General features: G+C 45.5%; 1 protein-coding gene across 4 annotated transcripts in view; it reads left to right on the top strand.

The window, feature by feature from the left end:
• Nucleotides 1-12098, top strand: part of HELZ (helicase with zinc finger) — a 151622-nt gene extending 139524 nt beyond the window's left edge. For all 4 annotated transcript variants that reach the window (XM_018063979.1, XM_018063978.1, XM_018063980.1 and 1 more), the window contains one exon: nt 4486-12098. In XM_018063979.1, coding sequence (XP_017919468.1) covers nt 4486-4820 — 335 coding nt within the window. In that variant the 3' untranslated portion in view covers nt 4821-12098. The remainder of the gene's footprint in view (nt 1-4485) is intronic.

Raw genomic sequence — 19131 nt, 5'->3', positions numbered from 1 at the left:
AGGACCTTCTGTGTTTAAGCTGCTGTATTTCACCTGGATTGCTTTGTCATTTTCGAGGTCTAGCAAAGACACGCTCATCATATTTGGATTTCCTGAGAAACATCTAAATTACAAATAAGCGGTGAAAATGTGTTCCTTTTTAGTTGTTTTATTTATTATAATTTATTTTAAAGACAACATCATTTCTCCTTTTTCTTCCAGCCTAAACTTTAAGATAGCTTTTGGCCAAAATCAATAAAAAGTTGATAAGGTAGAAATTTCCTGAGCAAGTGCCCAACGCGTGTGTCATTCATGGTGTCTTTTCCACGAGTATGAAGTCACCGCTTGCTTCATTGTGTCGTTTAGTCACTGACTCATATGTCGTCGTGTAGTCGGTAAGTCATGTCTCACTCTGTGACCCCAGGGCCTATAGCCCGCCAGGCTCCTCTGTCCATGAGATTTTCTAGGCGGGAGTGCTGGAGTGAGTTGCCATGTCCTTCTCCAGGGGATCTTCCTGCATTGACAGGAGGGTTCTTTACCACTGAGCCACCGGGGAGGCCCGTTTTCGTCATTGCTAGAAGACGAACGGTAGTGCCTTTAGTTGAGGGAACACTTCCCAGGCAGCAGTGGCGGTAAAGAACCTGCCCGCCACGGCAGGAGACGCGAGGACCTGGGTCGGGAAGATCCCCTGGAGAAGGACATGGCTGCCCACTCCAGTATTCCTGCCTGGAGAATCCCGTGGACAGAGGAGCCTGGCGGGCTACTGTCCATGGGGCCACACAGAGTCAGACATGACAGAGCACACACACACACACACACACACACACACCCCCCACTCACACCAGCTCAATGTTTAAAAACTAATTCAAAAATCACCAGTATCCTGTAGCACACCTTCTGGGCTCAGCACGTGTGTGTGTATATGTATTTATTTTATGTTGTCTTATTTTACGTGTAGAGGAATGTAGCAATTGCCAGTAGTAAATCAGAAGGAAAATTATCACCACTTGGGAAAGTTCTTTCTAAAGTTTGAGACTTACTTCTTGCGTTGAAGGAAACTGTTTGTATTAATGTTGGTTTGGAATTTAAAGGAGGTCATGACATGGCATCAATCAAGATTGCTGAGAGAAATATCAATCACCTCAGATATGCAGATGACACCACCCTTATGGCAGAAAGTGAAGAGGAGCTAAAAAGCCTCTTGATGAAAGTGAAAGAGGAAACCGAAAAAGTTGGCTTAAAGCTCAACATTCAGAAAACGAAGATCATGGCATCCGGTCCCATCACTTCATGGGAAATAGATGGGGAAACAGTGGAAATACTGTCAGACTTTATTTTGGGGGGCTCCAAAACCACTGCAGATGGTGATTGCAGCCATGAAATTAAAAGACGCTTACTCCTTGGAAGAAAAGTTATGACCAACCTAGATAGCATATTGAAAAGCAGAGACATTACTTTGCCGACTAAGGTCCATCTAGTCAAGGCTATGGTTTTTCCTGTGGCCTTGTATGGATGTGAGAGTTGGACTGTGAAGACGGCTGAGTGCCGAAGAATTGATGCTTTTGAACTGTGGTGCTGGAGAAGACTCTTGAGAGTCCCTTGGACTGCAAGGAGATCCAACCAGTCCATTCTGAAGGAGATCAGCCCTGGGATTTCTTTGGAGGGAATGATGCTAAAGCTGAAATTCCAGTACTTTGGCCACCTCATGCGAAGAGTTGACTCACTGGAAAAGACTGTGATGCTGGGAGGGATTGGGGGCAGGAGGAGAAGGGGACGACAGATGAGATGGCTGGATGGCATCACGGACTCGATGGATGTGAGTCTGAGTGAACTCCGGGAGATGGTGATGGACAGGGAGGCCTGGCGTGCTGCGATTCATGAGGTCGCAAAGAGTCGGACACGACTGAGCGACTGAACTGAACTGAACTGATGACACGGCTGTATTTCTCCACAGTTGCAAGCCTGAGAGCAAAGGTCATGCTTCCGACCTTTCTGAACTTTGGATTCCCATTTTGGCACTGGTCGCACTTCCGGCTCTTGGTGGATGCCTGACTGCCGAATAAGGGGAACATGAAGACAGATCCCGTGCGATCGCGGGGGTGGCCAGTCTCAGTGTGGGGCCTGATGCCTGATGGCGCCTGCAGTGAGGGCGGGGTTCATTCCCCGCCACTGGGTGTTCCAGTTCGATTCTCTTGTCCTGGTGACAGAGCGTACTTTATCAAGCATTTTCTTTTCATAAACAGATGAAAGTTAAAAATTAGGTAGAAAAATGTATTTTGGAAAAGAAAAAAGCATTGGTTGCCAAGTTAGTAAAATTCATAGTTTTGAAGAATAGTTTGTCTCATCTGGAGTACATGCAGTCAGTCAGACTGGCAGACATCTCTACTATCATGGTTAGATAAGCGTGGAGGCATGTAGGCATTAGGTTAAACTGCCGCTAAAGTATTATTTTGTATGTATTATTTAATTAAAAATATTTTAAACTCTAATGGTCATGAAAAGGAAAGCATGGCTAAGTAAGAAGACTTGGTAAATAAAAAATAGTTTTGAACAGCCAATAAAGTACTTATTTTGTGTATTGGGCAGTGCAAGACCCTTCTATATTGAAATGTTTGTTAAACTAATGCTCTTAAAAGCAATTGTTTTCATTCACAAAATGACATTTAGACAGGAAAGGTGATAAATGTTCCAGAAAGCTGTTAAATGGCTTAAAATAATTTTGAACAATTTGTCAATTTTTAAAAGTTTTAAAATAGTAATATGAAATTAGCATACTGAGTCAGTGAAATACTAAAACTAACCTTTCCAATCCACAAACAGGTGATAAACGTAGGGGAAATGTCCATAAATAGCAGTAATCAGAGACGTGCAGAGTAGAACTGTAAGATAATTATTTACTTGTACACTCGGCTAAAGGTAAACAGTTAACACTGGTGTTGTGATGTAGTGGAGAAATGGGAAAGTTTGCTGACTGAGTATAATTGGGCACTGTTTTCCCACAGAGTGATTTGGCCACAGTTATTGTAGTTAGCACTGTGTATCCCTGGTGGCTCAGCTGGTAGGCAGAGAATCCACCTGCATTGCGGGAGACCTGAGTTTGATCCCTGGTTTGGAAAGATCCGCTGGGGAAGGGAACAGCTACCCACTCCAGTATTCTGGCCTGGAGAATTCCAGGGAATACACAGTCCCTGGGGTCGCAAAGAGTCGGACACGACTGAGTGACTTTGGCTTTCACTCTGGTGGTTAGGGTATGTTTAGCTTTGTAAGAAACCAGCGAACTTCTGCACCGCTGTGCCTTCCACCAAGCAGGGGACGGGAGTCCCTGTTGCTGCGCGCGTCACCGGCGTTTGGCAATGTGAGTGTCCCGGTGTGGGCCGTTCTGATAGCTGCTCAGTGGGGTCTCATCAGATGGGGCTTCCCTGGTGGCTCAGCCTGTAAAGCGCCTGCCTACAATGCAGGAGATCCGGGTTCGATCCAAGGGTTGGGAAGATCCCCTAGAGAAGGGAATGGCAACCCACTCCAGTATTCTGGCCTGGAGAATCCCACGGACTGTCACGAACAGTTGGACACGACTGAGCAACGTTCACACACACATGTACTGTATGGCACTTTTAGGAATTTATCTCAAGGAAACAGTTATGAATATTTAGGAAACTTTATCTTTTATAACATTTGAAAAGTGAAAAATTAACTGCTATCCAGATTTCTAAAAATGAGAGGTTCCTTTAAAAAGTTTCGAAATGTCTGCATTATATGACATCCTTAGGGAAAATGCACCAACAGGTTAAGGCTTAGCTCTGATATTTGGAAATCTGAATGGCTGATTTTCTTCTTTGGCTTCTGTGTGGTTTCAAGTCATCCTCAATGAATATGTATTATGATTATCACTCAATATAATGGTTAAATTTTTAAAACATTGGAAACAAAATCAGTGTTTACAGCAAATTACGATGCAGTGGGCCATGAAATGAGTTAGGGAGAGTGGAGTCAGTACTAAAACCAGGCAGATTTCAGGAGCGTGAAGTGGCCTTTACTGTGCTTCTCTCCCTTGATGCCATTTTTACTTACATATCACAAGAAAAGGCGGCATTTTTAAGAAACAGAATGTGATGCTGCTGCTCTTCCGTTAATAATAGAAGCTATCTCAACCAGACAACTGGCTGGAGAGCTCATTTTTATTTAAGAAAGAACTTTGCTCCCATTTTCAGACTATGAGTAGTTCATAAATATCAAAGTATACAATTAAATTAGTTTTTTGAAGCAGACCTTCAGACTTGACCTTCAGCTTTTAATATGCCTACTTATTGCAGCTCACATAGTTAATTTTTTTCAAGTGTTTCTGAGATGGAGAAGTTTGCCTAGATATGTTGTGATTTCGGGGTTCTGTGGCAGAAGCCGCCTGTCCCTGAGTCCCTGGAGATGAGAACCAGCAGACACGGAGCTAACAAGGCGCCTGGGCGTTGCTGGGCTTGCCCCTAAATCGGTGTTCCTGTTTTCTGCTTCTAGCTCCACCCAAGACCGTCAAAGCCCCCGTGGAGCATCTGAAGCCTGAGAGCCTTGAGGGGCCCGGCTCCCTCGACTACAGCGTGCTGCAGCATCTCGGCCAGTTCCCCCCGCTCGTGCCCGCCAAGCAGATCGCCGAGTCAGCCAGCAGCAGCAGCCCGCAGGGCTCCGGGGGCGGCAAGCCTGCCATGTCCTACGCCAGCGCGCTGCGGGCCCCTCCAAAGCCCAGGCCTCCGCCCGAGCAGGCCAAGAAGAGCAGCGACCCTCTGTCTCTGTTTCAGGAACTCAGCCTGGGGAGCTCAGCCGGCAGCAATGGCTTTTACTCCTATTTTAAGTAATCCCTTTTTTCCTCCCGGGAGAATGTTCTAATTTCTGTATCAGTAGAGCTAAGGTAGCCAGCCTTCACCTGTAGCTGCACAGTTTCCTTTGTTTTCACGTTAAATATGTTCTCACTTAATTGCTTTGCTGCTAGACTTGCAACTAATTTTTTTAAAGTATATTCCATTATTTGCATTTTTGACGTGAGTCAGAATTTTGACAGCTTTTATGTGGAATAAAAAAATATTTTTAAATTTGTGTATTGTTATATATGTTTGCATCAAGCTAGCAGCTAAGAAGTTAATTGTGCAACTATTAAAAAAAAGAAAAAAAAGTTTGTCTAAAATGTATTTAAAGAGAAAAAAAATTGTAAGTAGCATTTACATTTATTCAATAATATTACCATATGCTGGGTTTCTGCACCAGAAATGGCCAGTTGATGTACAGATGTATGTTATTTTTGCTTAAATTCATTGAAAATTTTTTAAAATAAAGGGGCAGCATCTTCTGAATACTTTTAAGTTTCATCAGCTTTTTTTGGTGGCAAGATGCTGCCCTTGAAAACTTTTATAGGTTTAGACTGGATGACGCGCTGTCATCCTCTCCATCCGCCGCAGGACAGAGGCAAAGGCATTCTTTGCAGGTGTATGTCCTACGCCACAACATGGGCATACATAGTTATTTTTTGGACAAGCTACTCTTCAAGCTTGTTTTTAATGTTAATTTGATAGTGTGGTTTTTTTTAAACAAATCATGAAGCTGAAAAATTTTTAGGATTGTTGGTGCTTAGTAGACTTGATAACTATTTTAAAAATGCGTGAATTTAGTAGAATCTTTTCTCCCCACTCTGCATGTGTGGATGTCTGTAATCTGGCCCCCCACCCCGCCCCCAGTGGTATAAAGAACTGTGCCGCTCTAAGGTGTCTTTTCCCTCTGGTAAAAATTTTGGTACCTTATTTGATGTTTACATTAAAATGTGACATTATACATGGCAAATTCAAATATTTTGCTAACTGTTTTGTTTGAGGAATATCATTAAAGAAGAAATATAATGTTTATCAAAGATGTATCAAAATTCATCAAAATCTGGGGCAAAAACTACCCTTGTTTCTCGTCTTTCAGTTCTTCTGGAAGAACCCCACTGAACTTGTACAAAAATATAAAATTTAAACAGCTCTCCTAAATGTTCTACATTCTGGACATTGTTTTGAGTGAACTTTGGTAAAATCCAAAGAAACGCGCTGACCCTCTTCAAATGTGTGGTCTTGTGACACTTTTGAAGCAAAGCATGTCCGTATTGTTTTCCTGACCTAGTAGTACTACTTTTATATTTCAGAGGTGTCTTGAAACTACAATATAACCTTTTCTAAAAAATAAAATAATAGGGTAAGGTTGGGAAGCATTGCAAATCCTGAATGGATCCTAAAGATCCGTTCAGAAATGGTGTTTTGGAAGACTCCTTTTGAGTAGGCCATCACATACTCGCAGTCCATTTGCAAAGCAGCTGAAAAGCAGAGGGATAAAGGAGGACTTGTGCAGCAGGAGCTTGGCCGCAGCAGCAGCCCCTGTAGCCGTAGCTCGGGAGAGGAGGGGAGAGGGCCTCCGGTTGGAGGTGTCCAAGCCGCAGGACCAATGGGGAAAGCCTCTTCTGTCCAGAGTGTGGCTGGCTTGTGTGTGGCTGCACCGCAGAGGCCTGGGTGCTGTGTGCAGTGGCAGGTGTAGACGTGTAGACGGCACACGTGGTCACGGTTAGTACGAGTCACAGTTGGAAAACGAAGCCAGCAATTGAACAGCACCTCGGTTTCTCTGCACGATGTCAGATCACCACATTCAGCGGTGTTGGATTTTACTCAACATAACTTTAGTCATGAAAAAAGAAGAAAAAATTTTGCTGCATAGCTGCGTATTTCCAACTTGGTGACAAAACTCAAGATAGAGCCCAAATGAAAATGAGATCCCCCTGACGTGAGGGTGTCTGTGAAAAACAGCGTTCTTGTCGGTGAGGACCCTCCTCCCCCACAAGTATCCAGGACTGCGACACAGCTGGGTGAGTGGTCGAAAGTATGTTGGTGAAGACAGCTGTCACCTCAGGGCTGTCAGTTAAGCCTGTGTCATAAAGCAACTGCCTAATTACCTGTTTTCCATACCTGAACCTTTAAAAAGTACTAGTTTTAAAATTATTTAAATGTGCCCACCCTACCACCTTATATAAGTATGTTGATGATGGATGCTTTGCGTAAGGAAGCTTGGGTCATTGTGACTTCAATGTGCTAAGCAGTTATTTCTGAAAAACTAAAAAGAATAGCCACTCCCTAGTCCACTGCTGTGCTGAGCATGTCGAGTGATCCTCGTTTCCTGGTCGTTCCTGCAGCCAGTCAAGGAGTCATGACGTTGTTCCCATCCAGGACTGTCTTAGATTCAGCCTCAAATGCGTACTCCAGCCTCTAACAGGCTTAGTCCTCAGCTTTCCTTAATGCCGTATTTCCAGCTGTGCTTTGAGTATTATGTATGTGTGATATCTTGTGACAGTTTCGAGGAAGTCTTAACTGCAAGAATCATTGCAGGTCTCCATTGCAGTGAGGCGTGGCTTCTGAGTACCATTCCTGCTCCTGGGTCTGACTTGGGCAGCATGAGCAGGCGCCCACGGATCAGACTGATGCAGTTGGTGGTAGTCCCCCTAGTCTGCGGGGCCCGTGGTCACAGAGTCGGCCAAGTGCAGATCAGAGATGCTAAAAGCGATCCCAGAATGTTCCAGAAACGAGCACTTGGACTCGCCGAGCACTGGCAACCGTCCACATGGCATTGATATTGCATCAGGCATTATAAGTGATCTAGAGGATGATTTAGAGTATATGGGAGGGTGTGAGTTACATGCAAAAACCATGTCATTTTATAGAAGGGACTTGGACTCTAGCCCCTGCAGATACCAAGGGATGACCTTGTTTCATATAAAGGTTCAACCTTAGTTCAGATGGAACTTCCTTATTTTTAAAGCTTGATGTTACCTCTGGGATAATACCAAGTGTTACCAACTTCCTTCTGCAATACAGATTTCTTCAAGTGAAGTTAATTGTTCACATGATGTCTTTCTGCTGCTTTGTTCTCTGTATCACTCTGAAGTTTCCTTTTCTTTTGCCAGAACTATTTTTTATTCATTTTACTTTTTAATTTCAGTGCTACTGAGATTTTTTTTTTTACATTAGACTTCTTTTGGATGATAGAATTTGTAGAGTTTTCATGCTAATTTTTTTTCCTCGTCTAAAAATGAATTTCTATTAAGATTTGAAGAGTTTCATTCGCTGTAACATGGATATTTCTGGTGTGTTTTAAAGGGGGTTTTGGTTGCTATTTTGGCATTTTGGCTTGTGCTTTGCCAAATTGTTGTAGCAGAGCTTTGTTTTTGATTAACCAGAAGTTAATTATTGACCATTTAAACAACATAACCTTCATTTTCCTTTCCTCAGACAGGTAGGCTTTCTTTCTATCCGGGTCATTGTATGTGTGAAATAACAAACTGCCTTGTGTGGCTTTATTCATCAAAGATTCTAGAATAAGTTTGGGTTTGATGTAAACATCAATTGGTCTTTTTGGTTCGAAGAATTTCAGAATAAGTAAAATAAGCAGAATTCCCACTGAATAAGCATTACCTAATTAAACATAGCAGTCTCCAAGACCTATTTGTGAAAATAGTTTCCGTGTTTATGGAGGCATTGGAATTGCTGAGAAAGTTAACCAAATTTCCTAACTTGAAATAATTAATAGTGTTACCTTGCTCTCGTGTAGTTGATTTTACATGTTTCATATTTTCCATGTGTGCACATCTGAGAGCAAAGCTATAAACATGTAAGAATTCATCTCTAGCCACCTTGACCAGAGAGAGCCACTTTGCCTAAGAGCCAGAGTGTGAAAACCAGTTTCAAGATAAATGTTAGATTTCAGCTACTGTCATGAAGATTAGATTTACTGAAATCATCATTTTAATAAGAGACACCTGTTATCCTTAGCATTTTTTTTCAAACTGGAGTTGTTTTTAAAAAGAGAATCCAGAAAAAGCCTATAAAAATACAAGATTAAAACTTTAAATATATTGAAAGATACAAATTGCTACCTTAAATGTTACTTAGGCTATCTGGTTTTTCTTCTAGTTCCACAAAGGTAGTAATTTGTCTTTTGTAAGATTTACCAGACGTGTTTCTTGCTAACCATCCCTTTAAAGTAGGAGAACCCTCAATTTCTAGCATGACCCTATGTGCTCCTAAATCTCAAAATAAATGTTTGAGTGGATCTGATGGTTTGCTCCACTCTTTGCCACCTGATCCGCAACTATTTAGCTCTTAGAAATAATGGATAATGTTCTAACTATGATTTCTTGTTCAGAATATCACTCAGTGATGTCCGTCACATACTATAAAGACATCAGGAAGTAGCGGCATTTCAGCCGCCAAAGTGCACCGTGTCACGGTTCTCAAATTCTCCCTCTGCTTGAGGTTGGATATTTATGTGCTGAGATTTCACTGTCAAGCTGCTAAATTCACACTTAACTACTTTCATACCTGTTTAATAAGCAGTTTCAAGACCACTGTTACAAGGAATGAATCTTACTAACATTTTTATAAAACACATTCAGGAAACGGCATTGTTATTCCTTTAAATTAGAATATCAGATTAAACAATTACAAAAATTTTAATGTATTTAAATTTTTTGAAGTGTTTGAAAATAATCTACTTTGGAATAAATGTTAAGGAAATAGTCACAGGAGTTTCTAAATTTCTTTGAAAGGAGGTACCTAACAGAAGAATCTAGACTCAGTAACGTGAACTGTGGTTAAATCCTAAACTCAGTTTTACAGTGTTAGTCTAAAGCTTTTAAAACGGGAGTGTTGAGAAAACCCAGAGACATGCATATACTTACAGTTCCAGTAATGTGTTAGACCAGACTTTATTTGCAATTTGTTCAACAGAGAGATTTTATTTTGATATAAATATTAAGCATAGTAAGTTTTATATAATTCTGTAAGTTCATTAAACAATATTATGGACTTTTCATTATATTCTTTTAGCTGTTTCTACACCTCATATGAGGTGTCTTTTGTATTTTATTTTACATACTAGCATGTGACTGCCTGCCTTAGAACTATGTATAGGAGAGGAAACCAATATTAATTTTTTTTTGATTTTTTGAAATAAATTTTGCCATTAACTTTTTTTTTTTTTTTTTGATGTCTGAGCAGTGGAGGGGAAGGGGTGAATTCCATAGGTTTCCACACAGAATAGAAAGAGTCTCTGTTTACACGTCTGTCCTATCTGACTGAGTAGGACAGAGCAGTGGGTCTCAGAGTTGAGCGCCTGCGTCAGAATTTCCAGGAGCCTTGTCAAGTACAGGTTGCTGGACCCACTCCCGCCACCTCTGACTCCAGGCTGGGGCCTGGTCGTCTGCATTTCCAAAAAGATTCAGACAAGGCTCAGGCTGCTGTCCAGGCAACACACCTTGAGAACCACTGGTTGAGAGAAGGTCCGAGGGTCTTTTTAATCATGCATGTATTTATTCAGTGTGCAAAACTGATCTCCTGAGACATTTTTACAATTCGGGACTTTCATGGAGAAAGACCTTTGGAGCCAAGAGCCCTCTGGGTGGGGGCTGCCGCCTCTCCCCGCCAGCACTCGCCCTCTGAGGCGTGTGCTGCTCGTCCAAGTTGGGGTGGGAGTGCTCTCATTTCTAGGGTTAGTTTGGTTTCCTGTACCCTGCAGCCTGGGCTTTTGTCTAGAAGCCGAGCGTTTGTTTGGAGAGCTTAGAGTCAGTCTTGATGCTCCGCACACAGAGATGAGCATTGTGGTAGGAAGCCATCGGCCTGGCACGGCAATGCCCTTTGTGTTTATGGAGGCCCTAAGTATCAGAGGCCCCAGACTAAGATGGCAGTGATATTGAGCGTGGAAAATAATAGATAATCCCCAAATGATGTCTCTGTGGTTTTCATGTTTTGGGGGATGAGAGAGGTGAGGGCAAAGGATTTGCTTTTCAAATTATGTGTTTCTCAGGTTAAACTTATTTTGGATTCTTTGCCAATAGGTGTTAGGGGAGCCTGCAGTATTGTTTAGGGAAGAAAATTGACAATTGTCTCTGATTTCTTTGCTCCCTTTAAAAAAAATTTATATACGTTTGCAAGAAACAGTCTAGAGGAATCCACCACCTACACAGCATGAGTTATTCATAAACTATAGGCGCACGTGTATGAGCAAGATATTTCTGAGAGAAACTGCCTATGATATAATAAACCTACAGGTCTATGGATATTTTAAAATTTGTGTGTTATTGTCGTTAATATTCCCCTGGAGTGCAGCTTGAGAGGTATTGGTCTCTGCCTCTGGTTTTTTGTTTGGCTTTGAATTTACTGAGACTAGAAAGAGAGAAAAAATTATTTTTAAGGTAATAGATTATAGAATGACTTAGATGTAGACCATATGATAAGCAACCTAGAACACACAGCTTTGGAATTCTTAAAACACAGTACTTCCTCCTTGAAAGGCTTGATAATCTTTGGTGGGACTGTTCATAGGCTCAGCACAGGTTACTGTATTCAGCTGCAGCTCATAGGGAGCTTCAGTTTATTTATCCTTTGCTTTGCACGATGCCTTGGATGCAGAGACCTCTCTCTGTCGTTCGTTTGGTCGGGGGGCTCTGTCCAGGTTGAAGTCCTGACAGGTCAGCTACACCTGAGAATGTTTCTCAGCCCCCACCCCCAACAGAGGACGAGTCAGGTTTTCATGTATCTAGACCATGCCAGCTTCTCATAACCCGTGTGTATGACAAGTACTGTATCCGCTTTCTGTGCCAGTCATCCAGTCTGATTCTCTGAAACCCACGAAGGTACTGGTTAAATGTGGTAGTTATATCCTAGGTAAATAGGGTGAATAAAATACCTCTCCTCTAAATTATAAAGGTAATGGATTTTGCATTTTATTGAAGGCTTCATTAGTGACACAGTGTTGTTTTTTTTAATGCTTCAAGAATACAGTTCTTATCTAAACTTGTTCAGCTAACTTCATACAGTCATTTAGCAAATTCATGCAGGGTCTTAGTTTCACAAGCCTTCCAAAGGAAGGCTACATAAAACTGATTCCATCCGTTTCCGTCTTCAAAAAGTACCAGCTGTACAGCCATCTATCTAATTAATCATAATTTATGGCAAAATTATTATTTTTTTCTTTGTGGTTAATGATACCTCATCTGAGAATTCTAATGCCTAAAGAGTTTATCCTTAAAAGTAAAAATGACTTTGTACCATAAAATAACCCCAAAGCCACTCTCTAGGGTTTTTATTTCCTTCTCTTTTTTGTCATTTTCTTTTAAACTTAGTTTTGGAATTAGTTTGGCCACATTGGTTCCTTAGAACAAGGTTTCAGTTCGGAGTCTACAATTCCTACATTGTGATCATTGTCTCAGTGAAATTATTTCGTTTTAAAAGATTCATGGTAACAAAATGTATTTTACTGCTACGACTAAAATGTATTTATAATAAAATGCCTTTTTAATGATTTGGAGATCTGTTTATTGTCTGTGAAACGCTATCCTCTGCTTCCTTTGAAGATCAAAGGTCTGACAGAAGTTAAGCACGGTACTTTGATTTTGTTCAGGATATTAATCAGTAAAACCAGCTAAAGTAACAGAACTAAGTATTAATTTGTAAAACTGTGACTCTAGTTTTCAGAAATTTGCAACTTAAATCTCTAAACTTCAGCGGTAGTAAGAGCCTGAAGGCTTCAGTTGTTAGTTACCTGAAAGTTTAAAGATCTTCAGCCCTTTTCAAATTAAAAAAGTAACCCAGATGGCTCAGTGGTAAAGAATCCTCCTGCTAATGCAGGAGACGTAAGTTTGATCCCTGGCTCAAGAAGATCCCCTGGAGGAGGAAATGGCCACCCACTCCAGTGTTCTTGCCTGGAGAATCCCATGGACAGAGGGGCCTGGTAGGATGCAATCCAAAGAGTCGAAAAGAGACACGACAGCTGAGAGAGAAGAGACAGTCATGAATTGCTCTTAACAAGTCCCTTATTAATGCTGGTCTTGTGCAACCCAGAGTTTATTTCAGACATTGTAAACCTAGTTGACAACATATTAGGGGGTGTGCCAAGCATTAATCACACTCCCTCCCCTACCCTCCAAATGCTGGCTATGCACAAAATTGTCCTGCATCAGAGTCTCGTTTTCACTGGGGAAATAAGTCTTCACATGTGCCATGATGTGACTTCGAGAAGCATTAGCCAGTCACAGAGGCTTTGTGTGCCCTGGCGGTCTTATTTTAACCTCCCAAATGGCAACCCACTCCAGTGTTTTTGCCTGGAGAATCCCATGAACAGAGGAGCCTGGTGGGCTACAGTCCACAGGGTCGCAAAGAGTCGGACACGACTGAGCGACTTCGCTTTAACTTTAATGTGGCACCATGAATCAAACTTGAGTATACTGTGCTTCAGGTTTGCAAATGTGGGGAGATGGGACAGTTGGCCTTTCTTAAGGACAAGTTACAATTCTTAGCGCAGTGAATCATATTCAAGATGGGTATCCTGCTTTCTTTGAGTTGATCTGATCCAACATAAATCATTTCTGGGTTTTGCAAAGAAACACACTTCTTTACATATAAATCAAATGGCTGTGGAGAAGCCCTTGGGCTGCCATCTGCTCTAGAGGAAGTAACCAAGACCAATTCTCATTGGGAAACATGCAAATAAGACTCTCAGGTGCTAATTCCTGTGCATTACTGGTGCTCTTTGAAGCGCTTTTCTGAGCATTAAAGTAGGGTGTGATTTCATCAAAACTGCAAGGCGGGATCATTCTGTATGGAGCGTGGGTTGAGCTGAAGAATGGAGAGTCGGCTTTGGCGGGAGCGCTGAAATGGAGCTTGTTTAAACTGGAATGCGCCAGCACTCCTGTGCCTTGGAGCTGAGGCAGGGTCTGTAATGGGCTCTGACGCCCGATGCACACAGTGGTGTTGTCCTAACAAACCACTTCCCACAAAGATGGAGACCCACTCTTCCGATGTGAGGACCCATCTTGATCACATGGCCTCAGTTCCAGCTCACCTTGCCGACTGCAGCTGGCTTACCTTTCTGAAGTGGATCTGATGGTGCCACTCTTACAGGGAAGCCCTCCGTGGTTTCCTGTCACACCTCCAACTTCTTAGCTGGACTCTCGAGCACTGCACACAGACCCCTAAGTCAGACTGCTTCCCCTTCCTTCCCTAGATGAACCCTTGCCCTTCCTTGCTTCTCAGCTCAGATTGGAGCACACCCTTCATTCAGCACCAAGACACCCAGGTTCGCTCTGGGGAATGCTACTTGTTACTCAGGATTCTGTAAATTCACCTCCCACACTCCCCAGCTGGAATTAGCTACCTTCTCCTCTAAGGGCCTTATACTTGACTTACCACAGTTTTTGTGTTCGAGTTGGGAGCTGGTGAGCTTCTGGGTGACAGATCGGGTCCCGAGGCCCCAGACCTACAGCGTGGGCTCTGCACCTTCTGCAGAGCACACCCTGAAATGCCAGCGGAAGCAGCTCAGAGGGGTGGATTCAGAGAAGAGCGTAAGGACCCTCTCCCCTCCCCACGGATGCCCTTTGCCAGTGCGGTGCAGCCAGACGCCGCCTGCGGTCGGCAGCCATGGCCCGGGGCGCAGCCACATCCCCGCCCACTCCCCCAGCAATGACACAGCTTTGACAGCCAACAGCGTCTTCTGTCTTCCCAGGTGTCGCTGTTGCAACCCTTGATGTGACGGCTTCACCATGGTTACGTCAACTTTGATGGATGCTGCCTACCTTAGCATCTCCTGGTCTGTAGGCTTAAACCTACCATACAGACTTTTGGGAAAGTGATGAAGTTCACCTTGGTTTGAAGCTCTGATGGATTTCAAATCCACAGAGGGAGGTGATTAAACAGAATGGGAGCTGCAGCTTGCCAAGTCTGTGGTGTTAGCCCACTCTTCGCTCATTAAAGCGGATGCTCTGCAAACTGATTTAAACCTTCATTTTGGGAGACCGTGGGGCTAATTCCTGAGGAGAGAGGACACTAGTGTGATGATGGGGTGAACCAGCCAAGGCTCTGGAAGGTGGGCTTGGCTGGCTGGTCACGTGGCTTGCCCTCTGGGACCCCCTGCAGACAAACCAGAGGAGAATGGGTTTGTTTGCTGTGTTGCCCACTAGTTGGACAGAAATGTAATCTGAGGCATCTCTGACAAGCCCTCTAGACACGAGCAGAAGCCAAAAGGGAAGGGCCTGAAGTCCGGTGCTCGGGGGCTTGTCCCTGGGCCTGCTCTTCAGACACACCTGCTGTTGGGTCTGTCGGCTTGGAATCCAGACAGGCACGTGTTCCTAGAAACTGAGCAGAAGTGGGCACTCTTGGCTGAGTGTCCTCTTCAAAGTGTTGAGGAGCTAGTCCTCTTTTAACTTGGCGATTGGGCATAAAGCGAGCGGTGCGACCTGGGACCAAAGTAACAGGGAAGTGCTGGCAGGTGGTAAGCGATCAGGCTTTACCGGACAGATCAGCGCTCCTCCCTGCAACCCTGCAGGCCAGCGGCTCCCAACCTTTTGGGCACCACGGACCTTTTGGCCTCCAAGGACTGGGTGGGGGGGGTGGCTTCTGGGTGATCACATTTATCGTGCACTTTATTATTATTATATCAACTCCATCTCAGATCATCAGACACTGGGTCCCGGAGGTTGGGGACCCTGCTATAGGCCTTCTAAGACCTAGATCTTTCCTGCTGGTTGTGCTAAAGAGTGGAAGAGACGGCATTTTGAAAAAAAAAAATTGTGCTCTAGTGTCATTAAAGGTAGTTTTGAATCACCCAGCAAAGGCCTTGTAGAAATCTATCTGTTCCTTTTTTGCTTTTAATTGAAGCTGTGTCGTTTCAGGTGTTCAGCAGAAACCTGTCTGTTCTTAAAGGCTGCCGGCTGACACGTTCCAGCTGAGAAAACCCATTTCATCCAGGCCCGCAGCCACGAGCTCCGCTGTGGCGGATGCAGGGGCCCAGGCCCAGCACAGGACAAGCCACAGGGCTGTGGGCCCCCGAGGGCATGGCCCAGGTCCCCAGTGAGCTCTGCTGCTACTGCTCCTCTGGGACATCCCTACGCTCTCCTCCCTGCTCTCTTCTAGCTCACACACCTGTCTGATGTCCCAGTGCAGCCCGGGGGCACTGTGAGGAGCATTTGACTGGGTGGGGAAGGTTCTAGCTGCCAGGGTGACTCAGGGAAATATCACCAAGCAAGGCAGGTGCAGGGAACCACGCAGAGCAGGGCAGGGACTGGGAATATGAGCCCAGTGTCAAGGGCACACAAGGAAGAAAGCATGGATTTTGCACAGAGGGGTTAGAGGCACGTCCACACTGGGTCCTGGGGAATAAGGAGGACTCCAGCAGCTTCTGAAAGGGGGCAGACCACCTGCGGCCAAAGAACCTCAATTACACAGTACTTGGCTTGATTTTAAAGTCACCGACTATATTGGACTCTAGGTCATGAGGGGTAGGTCCATAACTCATCCCTGGTTTTGAAGCAGGTCCTGTCCTGGCTCAGCACAGGTGCTGTAGTCAGGGGATGAGACAGGACATTGGTCCCCAAAGACGTCCACATCTTGACTGGGGGAACCATACTTTGTATGGAAAAGGGACGCTGCACACATGACTGAGCCAAGGGCCTTGGTGTGGCGGGGGGCGGGGGGCTTAGCTTGGATGGTCCGGATGGACGCAGTGTGAGCAGAGGTCCTTTCAAGAGGCAGCTGTGAGGCGGGAGGCAGAGACGGATAAGGGAGCACAGCACCTCCTCGCCTCTGCAGTGCCTTCGTTTACCTTCATCACACACCGCCTCCTCTCTCAAACCTTCCCTGGCCATCCGTAAGAAAAGCAACGGAAATGTCATTTTAAGGCTTTGCACCTGGGGCTGGAAGTGGGCCCAGGACGAAGAAAGGACCAGACCGACGTGTGTCCCCCCGAGCTCGTGCCGTCCTGGGGCCACAGGCCGGCGTGAGCCTGTCCGCACCCCGCAGACCGCCACTTCGGGCTTGAGAAGCCGTCCAACTCCTTGGAGAAGGTGGGAGGAAAACGACGCTTCTTCCAGCCAGGCGTCCTGGGCCTCTGCAGAGGTCACTTCACTTCTGCGACACCCACAGAGCGTGGCTCTGTGTTCCGGGAATCGGTCTCTCTGCTAAGGGCTCACACCTGGCTTTCTGGAGCCGGCAGGTAGGACCTCCTGGTCTCAGTGACTGGGGGCCGCCTCTCGCTGAGGTGGGGGCAGCCTTGGCATCGGCTCCTTTCCTATTTTTCCTTCCCATTAGGTGCAGCGGGTTGTACGTTGCCACCTCCCTGCCTCTGGGACGTATCCGGACTGTATCCCTGTTTATCCGGACGTTGCTCAGCCCGTGAGGCACATGCTGGGTCACCCCTTTGCTGAACACGCGGCATGGATGGGCTTCCGCCAGTCTCGGGGTGGGGCGGGGCAAGGGCGTGGCGAGCGGGGCGTGACGGGGCGTGGCGAGCGGGGCGTGGCGGGGGCGTGGCGGGGCGTGGCGGGGGCGTGGCGTGGCGAGTGGGGCGTGGTGGGTGGGGTGGGGTGGGGCGGGGCGGGGCGGGGCGGGGGCGGGGGCGGGGGCGGGGCGAGCTGTTTACATCAGTGACTTGGGTGTTGTTCTGAGCTCCTGAAGCTCAGAGCTGAGGACCTCAGACTGGCTGCAGACACCTCCCCCCCAACCTGTGTTTCTCTCTGTTCTACCAGGACTGCTCTGTGGGTGAAAACAGAGGCAGGCTTAAAGCCAAATCGGCAAGCATCTCCACGAGGCTGGGCTTTCACATTCAGGCCAGAAACTCGTCAGGAGCAAAGCCCCAAGAAGACACACTAGCGCTAATTAGCGACGTGAGGCACACATGGAGGAGCAAATACTTTGCTCTCGCTCGTATGAGGCACCTGAACAGTCAAGTTCACAGAGACAGAAAGTGTACGGTTGGAGGGGTAGGGGACGGGGAGTCGTTTAAAGGGGGCAGAGCTTCTGTTTGGCAAGATGTAAAGAGCCATGGACAGAGGGTAACGTGGAGCTCGACTCGTAGAAATAATTAAGGTGGTAAATTTCATGCTGTGTATATTTTCCCACATTTTAAAAAAGATCTCACATTTAAATATTATTTATCTGACTGAGTTGCTAGTCCTGGCTCTGCCACCTCCCTTACCTCATGGGATCTGATCTTTAAAAGTTAAGAAAGTGAACACGTTATGGAACCTCAAGGTTTGACGACTGTTCAGTTCACACCAGTCCCGTGGGAACTAGAGTCCAGTGGGAACCAGAGTCTCACGGGCCAGATTTCAGCCCGGCGCCCCCAGCCCTCTCTGTACTCACCGTTGGCCTCGAAAGATGCAAACACACACTAACGTAGTTTCTAACAGCTCAAGGCCACATCCTTAGGATGACCCCAGCCCCCTTAAACTGTCTGCCTGAGAAAATTCAAGACTGCCTCAAGACGCTGCTGTTTGTCCAGCCAAAACCTGCCACAGGCCCTGGTCTCCCAGCCTCTGTGTGAGGGTCGGCACCTAACTGGATCACCTCCTGTTAGCCAACCCAGATGGGTTCCCAGGCCCACCCCCTTCCACACCTGGGCAGCCCTTTGCTTCTCTAACTCTACAGAGCCTACCCGCCCTAGAAGACTGCTGACCGCCTCTGGGCATACAGTCGGAGTTCTGTTCCTGCTGCAATAGTGCATTGCTGATTAGAATCTGTTCTGACCACTGTATCTGTGGCTTTGTTTATCTCTGGCAATTCTGATAAAACTTTATTTATGGACACTGAAATCTGAATTTCATGAAATTTTCACATCATGAAATCTTTTTCCTCTTTGATGTTTCTTAACCATTTAAAACTATAAAAACCATTCTTAGCAAGAGACGGGCCCCAGATTGACCCTCAGCTGGTAGTTTGCTGACCCATCCCTGCAAAAGGGGCTGGCCACGGCCTCTGGAACAGATCAAGGTAAGGGACACGGGGTCCTTTCTGCTCACCAGTCTGGCTTTCCATCCCCAAGAGCTGGCTGAATGCAGGGGATTCAAAGGCAGAAGAGTGTACATTGTGACACTCTACGTGGCCCTTCGTGTCTAGCTGCTAAGCCCGGCTACCTAATTCTCTGCCACAAAAATCCAGCGTCTGAAACCAGACCCTGGTGGCCAGGCGGCTGGAGCCCTGTGTCAGCACTGGGATGCCTCTGGCACTGGGAGCTCTGGAAATGACGCTCCTTGTTTTTCACGCTCTTGCCAATTCAGATGGCCTTTGGTTTCTCCTGAAGACAACCCAGGGCCCAGAGTTAGAAATTGGA

Source organism: Capra hircus, chromosome 19 (assembly GCF_001704415.2).
Source record: "Capra hircus breed San Clemente chromosome 19, ASM170441v1, whole genome shotgun sequence".
NCBI classification, from domain to species: domain Eukaryota; kingdom Metazoa; phylum Chordata; class Mammalia; order Artiodactyla; family Bovidae; genus Capra; species Capra hircus.
The sequence above is the reverse complement of the archived record's forward strand: the minus strand, read 5'-3'. Positions and strand labels throughout refer to the sequence as shown.